This window comes from Kogia breviceps, chromosome 5 (assembly GCF_026419965.1).
Source record: "Kogia breviceps isolate mKogBre1 chromosome 5, mKogBre1 haplotype 1, whole genome shotgun sequence".
Lineage (NCBI taxonomy): Eukaryota > Metazoa > Chordata > Mammalia > Artiodactyla > Physeteridae > Kogia > Kogia breviceps.
In genome coordinates this window covers 137573071-137589746 of record NC_081314.1, presented here as the reverse complement: position 1 = coordinate 137589746, position 16676 = coordinate 137573071, and the positions used below count along the sequence as shown (strand labels likewise).

Below are 16676 nucleotides of genomic sequence, written 5' to 3'. Positions count from 1 at the left end.
TCTGAACTCAAACTATCAGGTACTTTTCTCTGAAACAGCCATGATGTATGCATTCAGTATGCAGCAGAATTGCTTGATGTGTATTGTCCATTCATCACACAGAATACTATAAAGATGGGACTCAGGGATTGAACTTTGACAGAATTAATAATGTTTGCTGCTTCATCAGGATATTCTTGGGTGAAATGGCATTTTTTTTAAACTGTGAGCGCATGGAGGTAAAGATTATAAGGAATACTAGTACAGTTTGGTGCCTGGATTCCTGCTAAGACATCAGCACTTTTACTTATTGTTTTTGCACCGTCATGCAAATGTCGATACGGTGAAAAAGGCAACAATCTCTTAGCGATATTAGGGAGACGGTTTTGACCTCATGGGTTTTAGGGGTCCCCAGGGATGTTCCCCAACCACAGCAGAGAACTGATGTTCTGAAGTGTTATTACAAATACAGATTATTTTAGTGAAATTGAAAGCTTAAGTGTTTTAAGAAATGATGCTTGCTTTAAAAGTTGAGTAGTTGCCCATCTTTTGTGACTTTTTTTTTTAAAGAATCTTTTTCTTTTTAAAATTTTGTTTATTGATTGATTTAATTGTTGGCTGTGTCGGGTCTTTGTTGCTGAGCGCGGGCTTTTCTCTAGTTGCAGCGAGCAGGGGCTACTCTTCGTGGCGGTGCGTGGGCTTCTCATTGCAGTGCCTTCTCTTGTCGCGGAGCACGGGCTCTAGGCGCGCGGGCTTCAGTAGCTGTGGCTCGCGGGCTCTAGAGCGCAGGCTCAGTAGTTGCGGCGCACAGGCTTGGTTGCTCCACGGCATGTGGGATCTTCCCGGAGCAGGGCTCGAACCCTTGTCCCCTGCATTGGCAGGCGGACTCTCAACCACTGCGCCACCAGGGAAGTCCTCTTTTGTGACTTTTTAAAAAAGATTTTCAGAATCAAATTATGGGCTGAAATAGTATGCTATTATAGTCATCGGTCTTGAAAATGACAACTTTCTTCTTAGCTGAAGTGAATAACAGTTTATACAGGGAAGTAGAAAAGAATTCCAACTTCATTCATTTTGCTGTTTGACTCTTTCCTGAATATACAGATTGTGGTCTTAAAACAGAACATATTCTTAGGGCTCCCAGTACCAAACACGTTGTTCAGTTGTTGTTCTAAGTAGAGATTAATCAAATTATTCTTTAATGAAAATGGTGATTATTCATTCATATATTTAAGCAATGTCTACAGAGCACCTACCCTAAGTGCTAAAGATACATCAATGAATAAAACAGGCAAATATCCCTGCCTGTGTGAACCTTCTTTTCTAGTGAAGGAGACCATGACAGTAAACAACTCGAATAAGTAAGTTATATAGCACGTTAGAAGACAGTAAGTGCGACCGAAAGTAGATAGATAGCGGTCAGGGGATCGGGCATGTGGAGGTGGGGAGGTGTGTGTGGTTTGGAATGGAGTGATCAGGGTTCATTGAGAGAGCTGAAGAAAGGGATGAAAGCTATTGTTCTGTTTTCAGAATCCAAGTCTTAGTGGTGGGGTTGGTAGGGAATCCGTGCTCTGAATTTGTATTTTGGAGGCAGTATTGGCATAGTGTTAGATGGATTAGATGGGTGGATGTGAGGTCGTATTCTGGCTTACCGTTTATCATTTGTATGACCTGGAACTACGAGAAGATTGTTTTTGCTCGCCATTGGAGGTTCTTGGGCACAAACGTAATACTCTGAAAATGTATAAAGAGTAAGACTCAAGCATTTTTTCTACCTTCTTTATACAAACTGTGTTTCAGAATAACTGAATAGTTGATAAGAGAGAAGTTGTTTATAGAAGAATTCCAGCTTATTACAAATGCCCATGGAATGCTGAAATTACGAACTCAGCATGTTGTAACCCCTAATGAAATAATGGATCTAGGCAGTGATCATCAGTCGATGTTAAAACCTTAGAAGAAGGATCAGTGGAGGAACTTTTTATTACAACGAGTCAGTTGTCACGGTCCTAACACCCTATCAGGTGTAGTAGCACAGAGATTAGTTCCTGCTGTGATGCAAGGGTGACTATACCACCTGTGAGGTTATTTTTGCTAAAACAAATCAATAAAATTGAATGTTTCTTAATCAAGCTTCTAGAGTAACCGGTTTAAAACAAACATGACAGAGGGACAACGTACCATGAAGACACATCAGACAAATCCAGACGGTTATACGTTTTATAGATAAGTAGCCCAGCTTCTTAAAAAATAAACAGCGTTAAAAAGAGGGTTGGGTGAGCTGAGAGACTGCTGAAGATTAAGAGAGATGAAGAGACAGGCAAATGCAATGTGTGGACCTTATTTGGACCCTGTTTTAAAGAAACCAACTGTAAGAAGAGTTTTTTTAGATAATCAGGGACATTTAAATATGAACTGAATATTAGATGATATTAAAGAATCATTAATATTTGAGTGTGATAACGGCATTGTGACTACGCAAAAGTGAAAATGTCCTGTTGCATCAGAGCTGCATACCAGAGTGTTTCTGGGTGAAGTGGCCTATGTCTCAGATTTGGGTTAAAATATTTCAGGTTTAAAAAAAGGGGTGAGGGTATGGAAGAAGAACGATTGGCAAAATGTTGATAATTGTTGAAGCTGGATAATGGGTATATGGTGGTTTATTTTATGATTATCTCTTTTTTGTGGATGTTTAAAATTTTCCATTATAAGTTTTTTAAGATATAATAACCCATAAAAATAAGAAAAGCGGGGGGAAATGTATCTGGAAGCATGTTCTTCTCTGTTATCCCAATGAATACTAAGGAAAAAGTCAAGTGTACAAGCTTGAGATTACTCACATGGTGAGCACTCATTTAATCAGTAAGCTCATATTTTCTTTGTAAGCGAGTAATAGAATAGACTTGGAAGTGTGGGTGTTCTTTTGGCTGCATTTTGGGTTTTCCTTTTTAAAGGAAACAAACAAAAAAGCCCAGCCTGCATAAAGACTTCACTGTTGGAGTGGATTTCGCGACGTCAGTAGTTTTATTAAATGTGGGCATATAAAGGTATAATTGACAACTGTCTTATAAAACAGGCTGTATTACTGTCACCATCTTTTTGAAGATTCCCTTTTTAATATTTTCTGGTAGCACAACAAATCAGAAGCTCTGGGCCGTGGAACTTCAGAAGACCATCTCCAGAGACAACAAGTACGTGCTGCTCGCCTCCGAGCAGTTGGTGGGCGTCTGTCTGTTTGTTTTTATCAGACCGCAGCATGCTCCGTTCATCAGGTCAGTAAACAGATCGCTCTCCTAAGGCTGCTTCCTAACATCAGATAATGAAAAGGCCTGGCATGTTTGTGGCTTCAGAGAAACACTTGTTCATGGTTCTTGGTGTTTTTTTTTTTTTTTTTTTTTTTTTTTTTTTTTTTTTTTTTTTTTTTTTGCGGTACGCGGGCCTCTCACTGTTGCCGCCTCTCCCGTTGCGGAGCACAGGCTCCGGATGCGCAGGCTCAGCGGCCATGGCTCACGGGCGCAGCCACTCCGCGGCATGTGGGATCTTCCCGGACCGGGGCACGAACCCGGGTCCCCTGCATCGGCAGGCGGACTCTCAACCACTGCGCCACCAGGGAAGCCCATGGTTCTTGTTTTTAAATGTGCTTTTTTTTTTAATTGAAGTGTAGTTGATTTACAGTGTTGTGTTAGTTTCAGGTGTACAGCAAAGTGATTCAGTTATACATTTGTATATTTATCTATTCTTTTACAGATTCTTTTCCCTAATAGGTTGTTACAAAATACTGAGTATAGTTTCCTGTGCTATACAGTAGGTCCTGTTGGTTATGTTTTATTTTATTTTATTATTTAAAAAAATTTTTTTATTGGGGTATAATTTGCAATGTTGTGTTAGTTTCAGGTGTACAGAAAAGTGAATCAGTTATACATATACATATAGCCACTCTTTTTTAGATTCTTTTCCCATATCGGTCATTACGGCATACTGAGTAGAGTTCCCTGTGCTATACAGTAGGTCCTTATTAGTTATCTATTTTATATATAGTAGCGTGTATATGTTAAATCCCAAACTCTTAATTTACACCGCCCCCCCTTCTCCTTTGGTAACCATAAATTTGCGTTCTGTGTCTGTGGGTCTACTTCTGTTTTGTAAATAAGTTCATTTGCTTATAAGTGATATGATATTTGTCGTTCTCTGACTTCTTTCACTCAGTATGATCATCTCTAGGTCCATCCATGTTGCCGCAAATGGCATGATTTCCTTCTTTTTTGTGGCCGAGTAGTATTCCAGTGTGTATATATATATATATATATATATACCACATCGTCTTTTCTTTTCTTTTTTTTTTTTTGTTTATAAAGTGGTACTTACTCTTTTTTTAAAACTTTTCTGAAGATTTAAATTTATTTATTTAAAAATTTATTTATTTATTTATTTATGGCTGAGTTGGGTCTTTGTTGCAGTGCACGGGCTTCTCATTGTGGTGGCTTCTCTTGTTGCGGAGCACAGGCTCTAGGTGCGTGGGCCTCAGTAGTTGTGGCACGCGGGCTCAGTAGTTGTGGCGTACAGGCTTAGTTGCTCTGCGGCATGTGGGATCTTCCCGGACCAGGTCTCGAACCTGTGTCCGCTGCATTGGCAGGCAGATTCTTAACCACTGCGCCACCAGGGAAGTCCCTGTACCACATCTTCTTTATCCATTCATCTGTGGATGGACATTTAGGTTGCTTCCATATCTTGGCTATTGTAAATAGTGCTGCAATGAACATTGGGCTGCATGTGTCTTTTAGAATTATAGTTTTCTCCCAATATATGCCCAGGAGTGGGATCCCTGGATCATATGGTAACTCTATTTAAATGCTTTCTTGAGTAAAGAATCACTAATAGTTTCACTGTACTCTTTCACAGGCTTGCCCTCAAAGTGCCCCACAATGTGTAATGTTATAATTGTTAACAGACATTCCTATTTTCTTATGCACACGGAACTATTGGAATTTCTGATCTTTGATTTAGAATTCTTCCTTTTAAAGGGATGTTGCAGTTGATACTGTGAAGACTGGAATGGGAGGCGCAACTGGAAATAAGGGAGCGGTCGCAATACGAATGCTGTTCCACACCACAAGCCTCTGCTTCGTCTGCAGCCACTTTGCCGCAGGACAATCGCAGGTCAAAGAACGAAATGAAGATTTTGTGGAAATCGCGCGGAAGTTGAGTTTTCCAATGGTAAACTCTTGCTGCTTGTTTTTGAAGAGGAAGCTTTGAAATATGTTTCAATTTACCCCAAATTCTGTATCAGTTTTTGAAAATTTAAGGTAGTTCCTAGAAATGGCAGCATTGTTCACCTAAATATTAGACACTTCATGTGTAATTACTGTGGGGTTAAATAAATCGGGCATGGCAGGGGTGAGGCAAAGAAAAAGTTGTCAAACATTTTTTTAATTGATTGTTTAAAATTCTCTCTCTTTGCTTCCAGGGGAGGATGCTGTTCTCCCATGACTACGTATTTTGGTGTGGTGATTTCAACTACCGAATCGATCTTCCTAATGAAGAAGTGAAAGAGCTCATAAGACAGCAAAATTGGGATTCTCTTATAGCAGGAGATCAGCTTATCAACCAGAAAAATGCTGGACAGGTAGATGCATACTTAAGATACTTGCATTGGGAAGAAGGGCACCTTTGATTATGAAAACATACTTTCCTTAAAGTGTTGCTTTTTTTTTTTTTTTAACCTCTTGGAGTGTCTTTATACTTAGTAAATATATATCTATAGTTTAACAGATAGAAAATTGCCTTCTCTTTTAAAAAAAGAAAAGGAAAGGAAAACTCATAATAATTTCCAGGAGGAAAAATCTATTGTGTCTCCATAAGATTCACTTTCAAGTAGAAGAATATACATTTTTTCTTTCAGTAATAGCGAATTTAGAATCTTAACTTGTCAGGGCTAGAGCTTTTTAGCTTTAAGATCCTGTGGTAATTTGCTTTATTTTGATGATGTTGTTTCTCATATCATCTGTCTTTTTGAGACTTAGTTCTAAAAACTTGTGACCACAAAAGTTGGAAGAATTTATTTAAAAAAAATTTTTTTAAGAAGAGGTGACTGAAGCCACTTGATATGGTATCTTTCTGGTCATCAGACTTAAATTCTGATGGATACCATGTATGCTCCTTAGGCCCCAATTCCTCATCTGAGAATAAGACATCAAACTATTTGATTTCCAAATTCCCATACAGTTCTAAATGTGTCATGTAGCTCGAAAGTCTGGTGGAATTCCATTGTTCACGTTTTTGTACTTTGCCTAATCAAATGTCAGACAAGTGGCATGATAGAGCCCACGTCTTGGGTTATTTTTTCTTAAGCTCTGTTCCATTCCGTTAGAAGTGTTCATCAGAGGCACATAAATTTCATGAGTCTCCAGCGCATAATGGACATTTCATGCATGGCTGCCTGAATGAAAACAGAACGTTTTTGCCTTTTCGAATGACTTCCTTTTTGTATGTTTATTTTAGATTTTTAGAGGATTTTTAGAAGGAAAAGTAACCTTTGCTCCAACATATAAATACGATTTGTTTTCTGATGACTACGACACCAGTGAAAAGTGCCGCACCCCTGCGTGGACAGACCGTGTCCTCTGGAGAAGAAGGAAGTGGCCTTTTGATAGATCAGGTTGGGAGAGTTGGGAAATGGACTTCTTCATCTAAATGAGCCAGTGCAGAGTTTACAAGGAAGAAGGGAATGATATAAATATCAAATAAGGCGAGGAGGACTACTTCTTTTTTTCCAGCACAGGTTATCTAGAATAAGATAAATTCAATTTCAATATAAAACTTAAAAAAAATTCTCAGACCTGCTTGAGAATACTTTAATTTTTCAATCTATTTTCTTTCAGTGATGTAGTGTCATACAAAGAGAAGCAGGGAAACAGTTTTACAGAATTGTCAACTGAATGCTATTTCTAATTTGAATAACTCAAGTGGTTTGCAGATATTTTGAACTGCTACTTGTCTGTTCAGTTATTTTTGAAACACTATCTGGTCACAGGCCTTTAAGTAGCCTCAGAGTAAAGGCTCGTCTTAATTTTAACTCAGTAAAGCATAACATGAGAACCTCACCAAGAAACCTTTTTAACTTAACGGTGTCTAGACTTCCTGCCTGTTAGCAAGTGTGTCTGGCTTCCCAGCCTCAGACAACTGAAGCCAGTGAAATGAAGGAGCTCCACATGATCGGTCATGCTCAGGTGGCTTCTCTTATGTTTTGTTTTATTCTGACTGCAGCTGAAGATTTAGATCTCCTAAATGCTAGTTTTCAAGATGGAAGCAAAATCCTCTACACGTGGACTCCTGGCACTTTGCTGCACTATGGAAGGGCCGAGCTGAAGACTTCTGACCATAGGTTTAAACAGTCTCTGTATTCCTAATCATGCTTGAAATTTATTTGAAATACATCCTTCCTTAAACATTCCCAACACATCTTCCTTCCTTTATGCCTAAGGCCTGTCGTTGCCCTGATTGATATCGATATATTTGAAGTGGAAGCTGAAGAGAGGCAAAACATTTATAAAGAAGTAATTGCCGTTCAGGGTCCACCAGATGGTACGGTGTTGGTCTCAATCAAAAGTTCTCTACCAGAAAATAATTTTTTTGATGATGCTTTGATTGATGAACTTCTGCAACAGTTTACACATTTTGGTGAAGTTATACTCATAAGGTAAGTAAAATATGTATTGTCCAAAAGCAGCTCATGATTTGTAAATAATATTTTCTATGTTAGAAATCACTTTATTTAGTATTTGCATAGCATATGAGTATTTGTATTTCTGAACTAAAGGCGAATCGTACTATAGAAATATTATTCAGAGAGCTCATAGGTTTTGAAACTGGACTTGCTACTTAGAAAGTTTAAACTTGAGTAGTAAAACTTTATATGAACAATTGATGACAAGAACAGGTGCACATTTAGATGTGTTCTCTCAAGATTCCTATACGCTACAACATGTAAGCCCTACGGAAGAATGAACATGTGATTGCTATTTCATTTTTTTAAGGAGTGATAGGAGTAAAGCGGAGTGACTTTTCTGCCCTCGGTTTAAGAAATTTGATGTTTTCTGTAATTTTAAGTCGTTGAATTTCCATCTGATGGAGGAGCAGCCCTGCCAGGTGAATAGTCAGGAGTCATTCTTTCCCGTCTTGGTTTCCATCACTGACTTGACCATCTGCCTTTTGCAGAACCAGATGCCTCTTGTGTGGCTTAAAAAAACGGTCTATTCCAAATGCCCAGCAATCTTGAGAGACTGAATAACGTGTATTGAATTCCATAGGGAAGAGGTACTATCAGATTCCTTTCTGTGATGTTCATCTGTTTATTTAGGGATGTCTTATAGCTGTTTAGTGGGCAAATCTCTATATTAGGTGCTGTGGCAGAGCATAGGACAAATGGGAGACCCAATTCCTGTTTGGAATCTAGGGAAGATCAGCACGTGTGTAATGGCTTTCCTAGATGCTAAACAGAATACTCCACAGAATGAAGATGGGATAGTTTCTTCTGGAGTGAGAAGCATGCCTGGGAAACCTTACTCTCCTTTCTGAGAGTAAATGGGCAAATAGAGAGGAAATTGTATTTAGACTTAACCTGAAATCGTTTGACAAAGATCTACCCCCAAGGTTTAAAATGAAACAGAAAATGTCTAGAGATCTTAAGACTCTAGCAAGTACATGGTGAAATCTCCAGACGACAGTAAGCTTTGCCAAGTACAGAAATGCCAAACCCCCGGGAGCGTCACATGGGCTGTGTGAGTGGGCAGCACAGTAGCAGATAAATGTCCTTTTGAGCAAGTTAAAATATTGCACTGGGCTAGAGAGAACCCAAAGTGTGCATGAGGGCTGAAAGACTGATGCAGGAAAAGGACCTGTCTGCCTTCATGCTGGTCTGTAAAGAACTTGGTGTTAAATTGGAGCTGAAAACTTTCCCCCAAATGCTAGTTATCGTTGGAAAAAGTATTGGTAACAAAACAAGGCATTATCCTAGCATTATAAAACCATGCCGTGCCTCCTCACCTGGAATGTTCTGGTTGTTGTTACACCTCAGACAACCAAGTTAGAATAGAAAAAGCAGACGATGAAAGTGAACAAGGACAGGACTCCTCTCACTGGTAGGCTAAACTGATCATCACTTTTTGCTCTGGCATAAGGCAACCATTAGGGAATGAGTGAAGTCTTCATATGTAAGTAAGAGATCGCCTGGAAATGTAGATGGGGCAAATTTAGATACTTACATTAATTGGGGGAGAAGTCTAGAAGCTTTTATCCTCGTGAGTGAAAAAAAGGAAGAAAATACAGCTTCCAAAAGGTCCTACATAAATCCGTGGATATCAGAACCAGAATCTCTTGTTAAAGTTCAAACTGTATAGGGGGCACATTTCCAAGTAAGGATGGGACCAAGAACTTAGCCCTGCCACATGGCCACAAACGCTTTGGTACCACTATCAGAGAACAGACAGGGTTTGGCGTGGGGAAGACGGTGCAGCGCAAACTCAGCCTTTTGATGGTGATCATAGCCTGTGGAGGACGGATCTGGTCCATTGCCAACGATTTGAAAAAGATCCCCTTCATAGTCTTTAGGTAGGAATGACCCTGTATCTTTGACATGGCAGCATCCTGCAATTTCGTAACTTTATGCCAAAGAAATTGAGTCTCTTACCTATGTTTTGTGTATGTGGGGGGGGTATGTACGCACGTACATGTTTTACTGTCTCTCATCTGAAAAATCTGCAAGGATTTCTGAACGTGGTTTATACAGTTGGGAGTAGTTCAACTGGTAAAATTGTTTCTGTAAATAGGACTGATTCTGTTATAATTTGTTTTCTTTTTTTCATGATAACATTATTACGTATCAGTGACCATCTCTCCTTCAGAGCTTGTTCCAGTGTCCTTTTTATTTTTCCTTTTGGGGGTTTCTTATTTCGAAACTATAAACTTAGAATTATAGCACAGGCCTTTGAAGTCTCAAGAGAGTTAAATGCCTGTCATTGAATAAAAACAAGGACCATAATCTAAGGCTCCTTGGGGCCAGTCTGATTGACTGATATCTTTTTTTTTTTTTTTTTTTTTTTGTGACAACTCCCTGTCTTTTTTCTTGGTCAAAGGAAATTTGCTTCAGTTAAGTCACTGAGACAGTGAAAATACATAATACTGGACTACAGGGTCAGGAGAACTGGGTCCTAGCCCTGTATTTTATTCTCGTAGGGTCAGTTTGAACAAGCCACTTCACCTCTGGCCCTTTTTCTCCTTGTCCATGAGATGAAGGATTGGATTAGCAGGGATCACAGTTGGAGGTCCACCGGTCCATTTCTTCTGGCAGGCTGTTTTATTAACAAAGTATTTGAAAGAAATTTGAATTTGAATGCTTTTAGGGAAAGAGTGCCCTCTGCAGGTCACCGCTGGCCCGGCTGCTCTCGCTCTTAACATTTTTACTTCCTGGCTTCTATAAGCCCTTGTTAATCAATAATCATTGGACTAGTCATTGGGCTAGTTATACCTTAGGTATTAATTATGGGTTTTTTTGTTGTTTGTTTTTCCCTTCCTTAAAGATTTGTAGAAGATAAAATGTGGGTTACATTTTTGGAGGGAAGCTCTGCCTTGAGTGTTCTGAGCCTGAATGGTAAAGAGGTAAGGTAGCATTTGTTGAGTCTAAACCGTTCTGTAATTAAGTGTCTGAAGATTGTGTTTTTAGAGACATGCAGCAAATTATCTCAATGTATTTCCAGTTCAGGAGGATAAAAGACCTAGTGTTGTGCTTTAATATTTATTATTTAGACTAGATTTCAGACTAATTTAGGATTATTTTGGTCCCTCCCTAGAGATGTTAATCATTGATATAGACTAAGAAGAAAACATGTTTACTACCAAATTTCATTTTATTATGTTTTCTTATATAAAACTTTAAAATTTTTAATTGGAAGTAGATATTCTGGCTCATCTATATAGTAGAAAAGATTTCTAGCAAATGGAAGAAAATGCTTCACTTACAAGAAAACAAAGGAGGAATGTGCTCATTATTCCAAGGAACTTGTTTTATTGGCTTGGATTGTGGTACCCAGGTCCCTTTTTCAAGCGTAGGTAAAATAATTCCCATAGATAACAAATCCATCCCACTGAGGCATTTTAGAAATTTGTAATTAGTGGAGATATTCCTAACCTACGATTTGAAATGTCATTGATTGGGGGAAACTTACATCAATGTCCTGGAATGGTTTTACTTCTGCAAAGTGCTATGTCTATTAGTTTTTTCTGAATGCTTTTAGACAAATCCTATATATCTAAGTATATGGTCACTAGGTAGGATGGACTAAAATCCAGGCCTAATTTCTCCATCAGCAGGCAACTCGGTAAAGATTTACCTGAGCTTCCTCTTCTGTTACATAACTTCCACTTCCTTGGAGGAAAAGATTTCCACGTGTATATTGCTTTTGAAATAGATTTCGTAGGGTTTTGCTTGTTTTTCCCAGATGCATTAGAAATACGCTCGTGCAAAAGTAAATTAAGAAACAGAAAAGTATGAAGAAATAATAAAGACCACTTGTGGTCCTACCATTATAAAATAATTTTTCTTAACCTTCACATACATACATACATATATATATATATATATATATATATATATATATATATATAAACAAATGGGATTACATATACAGGTACATATATATTAACAAAAATGAGATATACATATCATGGACATCTTTCTATATGAACAAATATGTCATTTTTAATGACTGCATTAATTTTATTATGTGGATAAATATATAAATTTATTTAACCAAACTCCTATTAATAGACATCTAGGTTGTTTCCAACTTTTAATTACTAAAACCAACATTCCAGGGAACCCCTGTGTACGCTCTAACTTTGCCTGCTTATCCTGTTATTCCTTAGGATAAATTCTTAAATGTAAATTTGCTACGACAAAGATATTAACATATTAAATGTTGATACTTGTTGGCTAACTGCTCTTCAGAAGGAATGTATCTAGTTGTATTATTATGCCTCGGATTACCTAACATCCGACATTCTAATCAGTATTGGATGTTTTTTAACTCTGACAGTCTGAAAAGCTAGAAGTAGAATGTCGCTTCTGTGTTAAGATTTTGATTGCTGGCTCTTTTAATTTATTGGTCATTTTGTACTTCTCTGACGAGCTGTTTGTGACCTTAGCTCATTTTTCCCCTGGGGTATTGATCTTTTGAAGCTCCCTTTTCATAATATGCTGCAGATATTCTTCCCAGTTTGCCTTATGACTTTGTTGTGTCTTCACCATATGGAAATTACTGATCTTTAAATTTAGTTCTACCTTTGATATCTTAAAAAGCCCTTCCTTCTCGCATGGTGCTGTAAATATTTAAGAGCGGCTCTCAGTTTGTCATTCTTTGTCAGCTCTTATTCCCTTTCTGAATATTTCTTTTGTCTTTCCCCTGATAATTTTCCTTGTTTGGTTTTTTTCCTCCCTTCTTTTCAGCTCTGTTCCTCACCCTCAAGTCTAGTCACGTATGTTATGCTCTTAGAAAGGACCCACCCTTAGCTCCCTTAAAAGATTTTCAAAATTCTGAAAAAATAATGTTTGGGAAAAGTGCATAATAATGTTCGATTTATCCTTTTGAAAGTTAGACATTTCCAAACCTCTAGTCTTTGTTAGTACCACTGTTTCAGCCCGAAGTCTTCTAGACGCAAGTAGATCAATAGGAACACTTCCGATCCAGGGGAGAATCTGGAAAAAGTATGTAGCGTAAGCAGGGCAGCGTAAGCAGGGCAAAGCTAAAGGATGACCTTCTTGAGCATTTTCTTTTGTGTCGGCTAAATTTCTTTCTTTTCATTTGGCTCTGATCTCTGCCAAGTGGATATTCGTGATGAAGTACCTCTTAAATGGCCATTATAGTGACTGAGGCTTAGAATATTTGTTAGTATTCTTTGGTGAATATATAACAAATGCTGTTGACTTTTAAAAAGTAACAAATGGCATGTGAAGCCTGTTGCCAAGTTCTGAAATTTAATTGATTTGGTCTAATAAGAGAGTAAAGAATTATTAATTCTTAGGACTCTGACTTCAAAGCTCAGGATGGACACTAAATTCCTATTAAACACGGCTGTGCTGTTAAGACCAGCAGCTTTCAACCTCTCCAGCCTATGCCTTCAAAGAATTCTAATGTCAATAGCACGTAAGGAAAGTATTTTTCTTAATACATCCACAGGACAGTGTAACTTGATTATAATATGTTGGTTGTTTTAGATTGCACTTTTGTCTAAAAGCTTCTCAAATTTATAGGAAAGGTAGGGTGCCAGTTTCACAGATACCAGTCTTTCTGTTTTCAGAATGATTAACTTTTGTTGAAGATTTAAAATGGTCTTAAATTCTCTCAGTATTCTTCTGACGTTTGAAATGCTGAAACTACTTTGACAGTATAGCACCTTTCAAGACCATTATACCAAGTTAGGAAGGTCCAAATGAACAGGGAAAGTATTTTAAGGATTTTCTGCTGTACTTTCCTTAGTTGTCTCATGTAGGAACAATTATTTAATCTGTGAATCAAAATCATAGGAAGTATAAAATTATGTAGTAGAGTTGTCAGTGAATTTATATCTGGCCAGGGAAAGATACTTACTGCAGCAAAGGAAACTTAAATCTGTGTGCATCCTAAGAAAGAAGACCTGAGATTTAGCAACACAGGCTTTTAAAGGGAGGATTGGGGACATTTGAAACTAATTAAGGGAATTCCAAGGTTAGGACTCCGTGCTTCCACTGCAGGGGGTTCCGGATTCGATCCCTGGTCGGGGAATTAAGATCCCGCCAGCCGCGTGGAGTGGCCAAAAAAACCCCCCAAAACCAAAACCCCAAACCAAAACCAAACCAAAACAAAACAAAACATTGGTTAAAAATACAATATATGAAATGGTTTGGGTTTTGGGTGAAAATGTGAAATGATTATGTTGAATTGAGTCTAGCTGAATTAAGCCTATACTGTTGTTGTAGTATGACTGAGGCAAGCACTTTATTCCAAGATGGTGAATTTTCATGCAATGAATTTTTATTTTATATCTCTTTTACTCAACTAGTTATTGGGTCGGACTATAACTATTACTTTAAAGAGTCCAGACTGGATCAAAACTTTGGAAGAAGAAATGAGTTTAGAGAAAATCAGCGTCCCCTTGCCGTCCTCAACAAGCTCCACCCTGCTGGGTGAAGACGCGGAGGTCGCGGCCGACTTTGACATGGAAGGTCTGCTTGCCGAACACATTTTTACTGCTGTCCTTCAGGATGTCTCCTCCCCATCAGTAAAGTCTCAGTCTCCGAGTTTATCCTTCTCTTCCTTCTTGTAACACCGAGAGCGATATTAATGAGATTTTGTTTTGCATCGTATTGTGTGTCTTTTGCTTGTACCCAGACTTAAATGTATTTGACGTTCTGCCGTGCAAAGGTCAAGACCTTTACAAATGTTAGTTTACGTCCTTGTGTCGTAAGGGCACAAAGTGGTGTTTTTAGTGTGTGGCTTGGTCCCCCTAATTGTAGTTAAGGTAGAAAAGTAGCAGCTCAGTGTGCCGAAATGAGTTCAAAATAATTACTACAAAAGAAGATATGTTGCCTTCTTTTTAAAAAAATTTATAGAAGTATAGTTGACTTACAGTGTCATATTAATTTCTACTGTACAGCAGTGATTCAGTTATACACACACGCGCGCACACACACACACATATACATACATACATTCTTTTTCATATTCTTTTCCATTATGGTTTATCACAATATTGAATACAGTTCCCTGCACACACACACACACACACACATCTACATATACATACATACATTCTTTTTCATATTCTTTTCCATTATGGTTTATCACAATATTGAATACAGTTCCCTGTGCTGTACAGTAGGACCTTGTTGTTTACCCATCCTACATGTAATAGCTTGCATCTGCTAGTCCCAAATTCCCAATCGGTCCCTCCCCCACTCCCCTCCCCCTTGGCCACCACAAGCCTGTTCCAAAGAGGATAATATTTCAAAGTAATTTTAAAAGATTCTCAAAGCGGTTAGGAACACATGCATTTGAAAGTGAACCCAGCCATATAAATGTAATCACTTCAAGTTTGGAGTTCGGGACAGATTATCTCGCTATAGTAATTTCCTTAAACGTGATTAAGAAATGCATTTGCTTTTTAATGCTATATATCTGCTATATTATTTTAGCATATTTTCCATTAAAATGCATACCTTAGTTTATAAAATGACAATGCATCATATTGTGATACCCTGTATGTCTAGATAATGCATTTAAGAGTTGAACGCCTCAGAAGATCGTCTCCCTTTCACATTTCACTGTTCATTTGTTTACTTGGTCCACACGTTTATGTAGTACCTTTCATGTGCCAGGTACCTGCTAGGTGCTGGAAATTCAACAGATGTCATCCTTGCTCTCCCCAAACTCACAGCTCAGTTGGTGTTACAAACAAGTAAGCAGGCAGTTGTAATCACGTGACGTCAATGCACTGGCGAACGATGCTGCGGTAGTTCATGGGGCAGCTGCCTGACCTAGAGTTGGGAAGTCGGGGGAGTTCTCCCAGAGAAACTGAAATCGAAAGTCTGAAGACTGAGTGAGAATTAGATTAAAGAGGATAGAAAGGCGTGAACCAGGAAGAAGGAATGTCCCCTTTTTGTCAGGGGACAAAAAGGATCTAAGTAGACGATGCAAGTATGCTTGTGCAGGAGGGGTGGGTGTGGATGGGAGGTGGATTTGGTTTTGAATATGTTGAGTCTGAGGTGTCTGTAGGGCCCATCAGGCCCAGATGTAGGCCGTGGGTGTGTGGGCCTGGCGCTCAGCAGACAGCTCTGGGCCCACCAGGTGGCTCTGATGACAGTTTAAGGCCATGCGTTTTTATTAGCTTGGCCAGGAGGGTGAGATAGAGACGGGAGAGGACTGGTCCCGGGATCAAACAGAAATGCAGACTTCAAGGACAGACAGAAGAAGGCTGCCCATAAAAGGAAAATGAGAAGAAAGAGCCAGAGCTGTCAAAGAGCCAGGAGGATATAGCCGCCTAAAAAGTCAAGGACAGAAAAGATAACAAGGGAGAGTGGTCTGTGGCAAGAAGGAGAAGTGAGCACCACAGCCTGCCCTTTGGGTTTAGTCCCAGGGGAGGAAGCTGTTGGTGACATTCAGGAGAGTGATTTCAGTGGAGTGAAGAAGCCAGATGGTGGTAAATCGGGGTGTGGATGCAAGGCGAAGACGTGCAGAGCGTGTCTGTAGGCAACTCTTTGCAGAAGTTTGGCTAAGGCGGGGGAAAGAGAGAGGAAGGCAGCTGCTCCAGGGAGTGTTCGTTTGAAATGGGGACGCTTGAGAACGCGTAGTGCTGATGGAAAGGGCCGACGCCACTGGGGAGGGGCCGGGCAGGGTGAGCCCCAGAACACGGTCAAACGTGTTTCCCCCGGGAAAACGGGGCTGGGCAGAGCCCCTCTGTTTCCATCCGCACGTGGTTAGGCTCCAGCTGGGGGCCAGGTCGTTGAAGAGAGGGGGTCCCATCTTAAGACTTCCCTTTCCTCTGTGAAGTTTAAGGAGTGGGGCAACTCATGGTTTCAGGAGAATTGAGAAAGTTCAAGACAGAGCTCCTGAGAAGGGGTCAGAGGGAGAGCCAGCCAGGAAATTGTGGAATTACCGGGCAGCCCTGGG

At 39.3% G+C, this 16676-nt stretch overlaps 1 protein-coding gene across 20 annotated transcripts in view; it reads left to right on the top strand.

The window, feature by feature from the left end:
• The window catches only part of SYNJ1 (synaptojanin 1), an 88353-nt gene that overhangs the window by 53566 nt on the left and 18111 nt on the right, over positions 1-16676 (top strand). For all 20 annotated transcript variants that reach the window (XM_067035022.1, XM_067035016.1, XM_067035008.1 and 17 more), the window contains 8 exons: positions 3111-3251; positions 5001-5193; positions 5444-5602; positions 6478-6634; positions 7243-7360; positions 7460-7675; positions 10554-10632; positions 14071-14233. In XM_067035022.1, the coding sequence (XP_066891123.1) occupies positions 3111-3251; positions 5001-5193; positions 5444-5602; positions 6478-6634; positions 7243-7360; positions 7460-7675; positions 10554-10632; positions 14071-14233 (1226 nt within the window). The remainder of the gene's footprint in view (positions 1-3110; positions 3252-5000; positions 5194-5443; positions 5603-6477; positions 6635-7242; positions 7361-7459; positions 7676-10553; positions 10633-14070; positions 14234-16676) is intronic.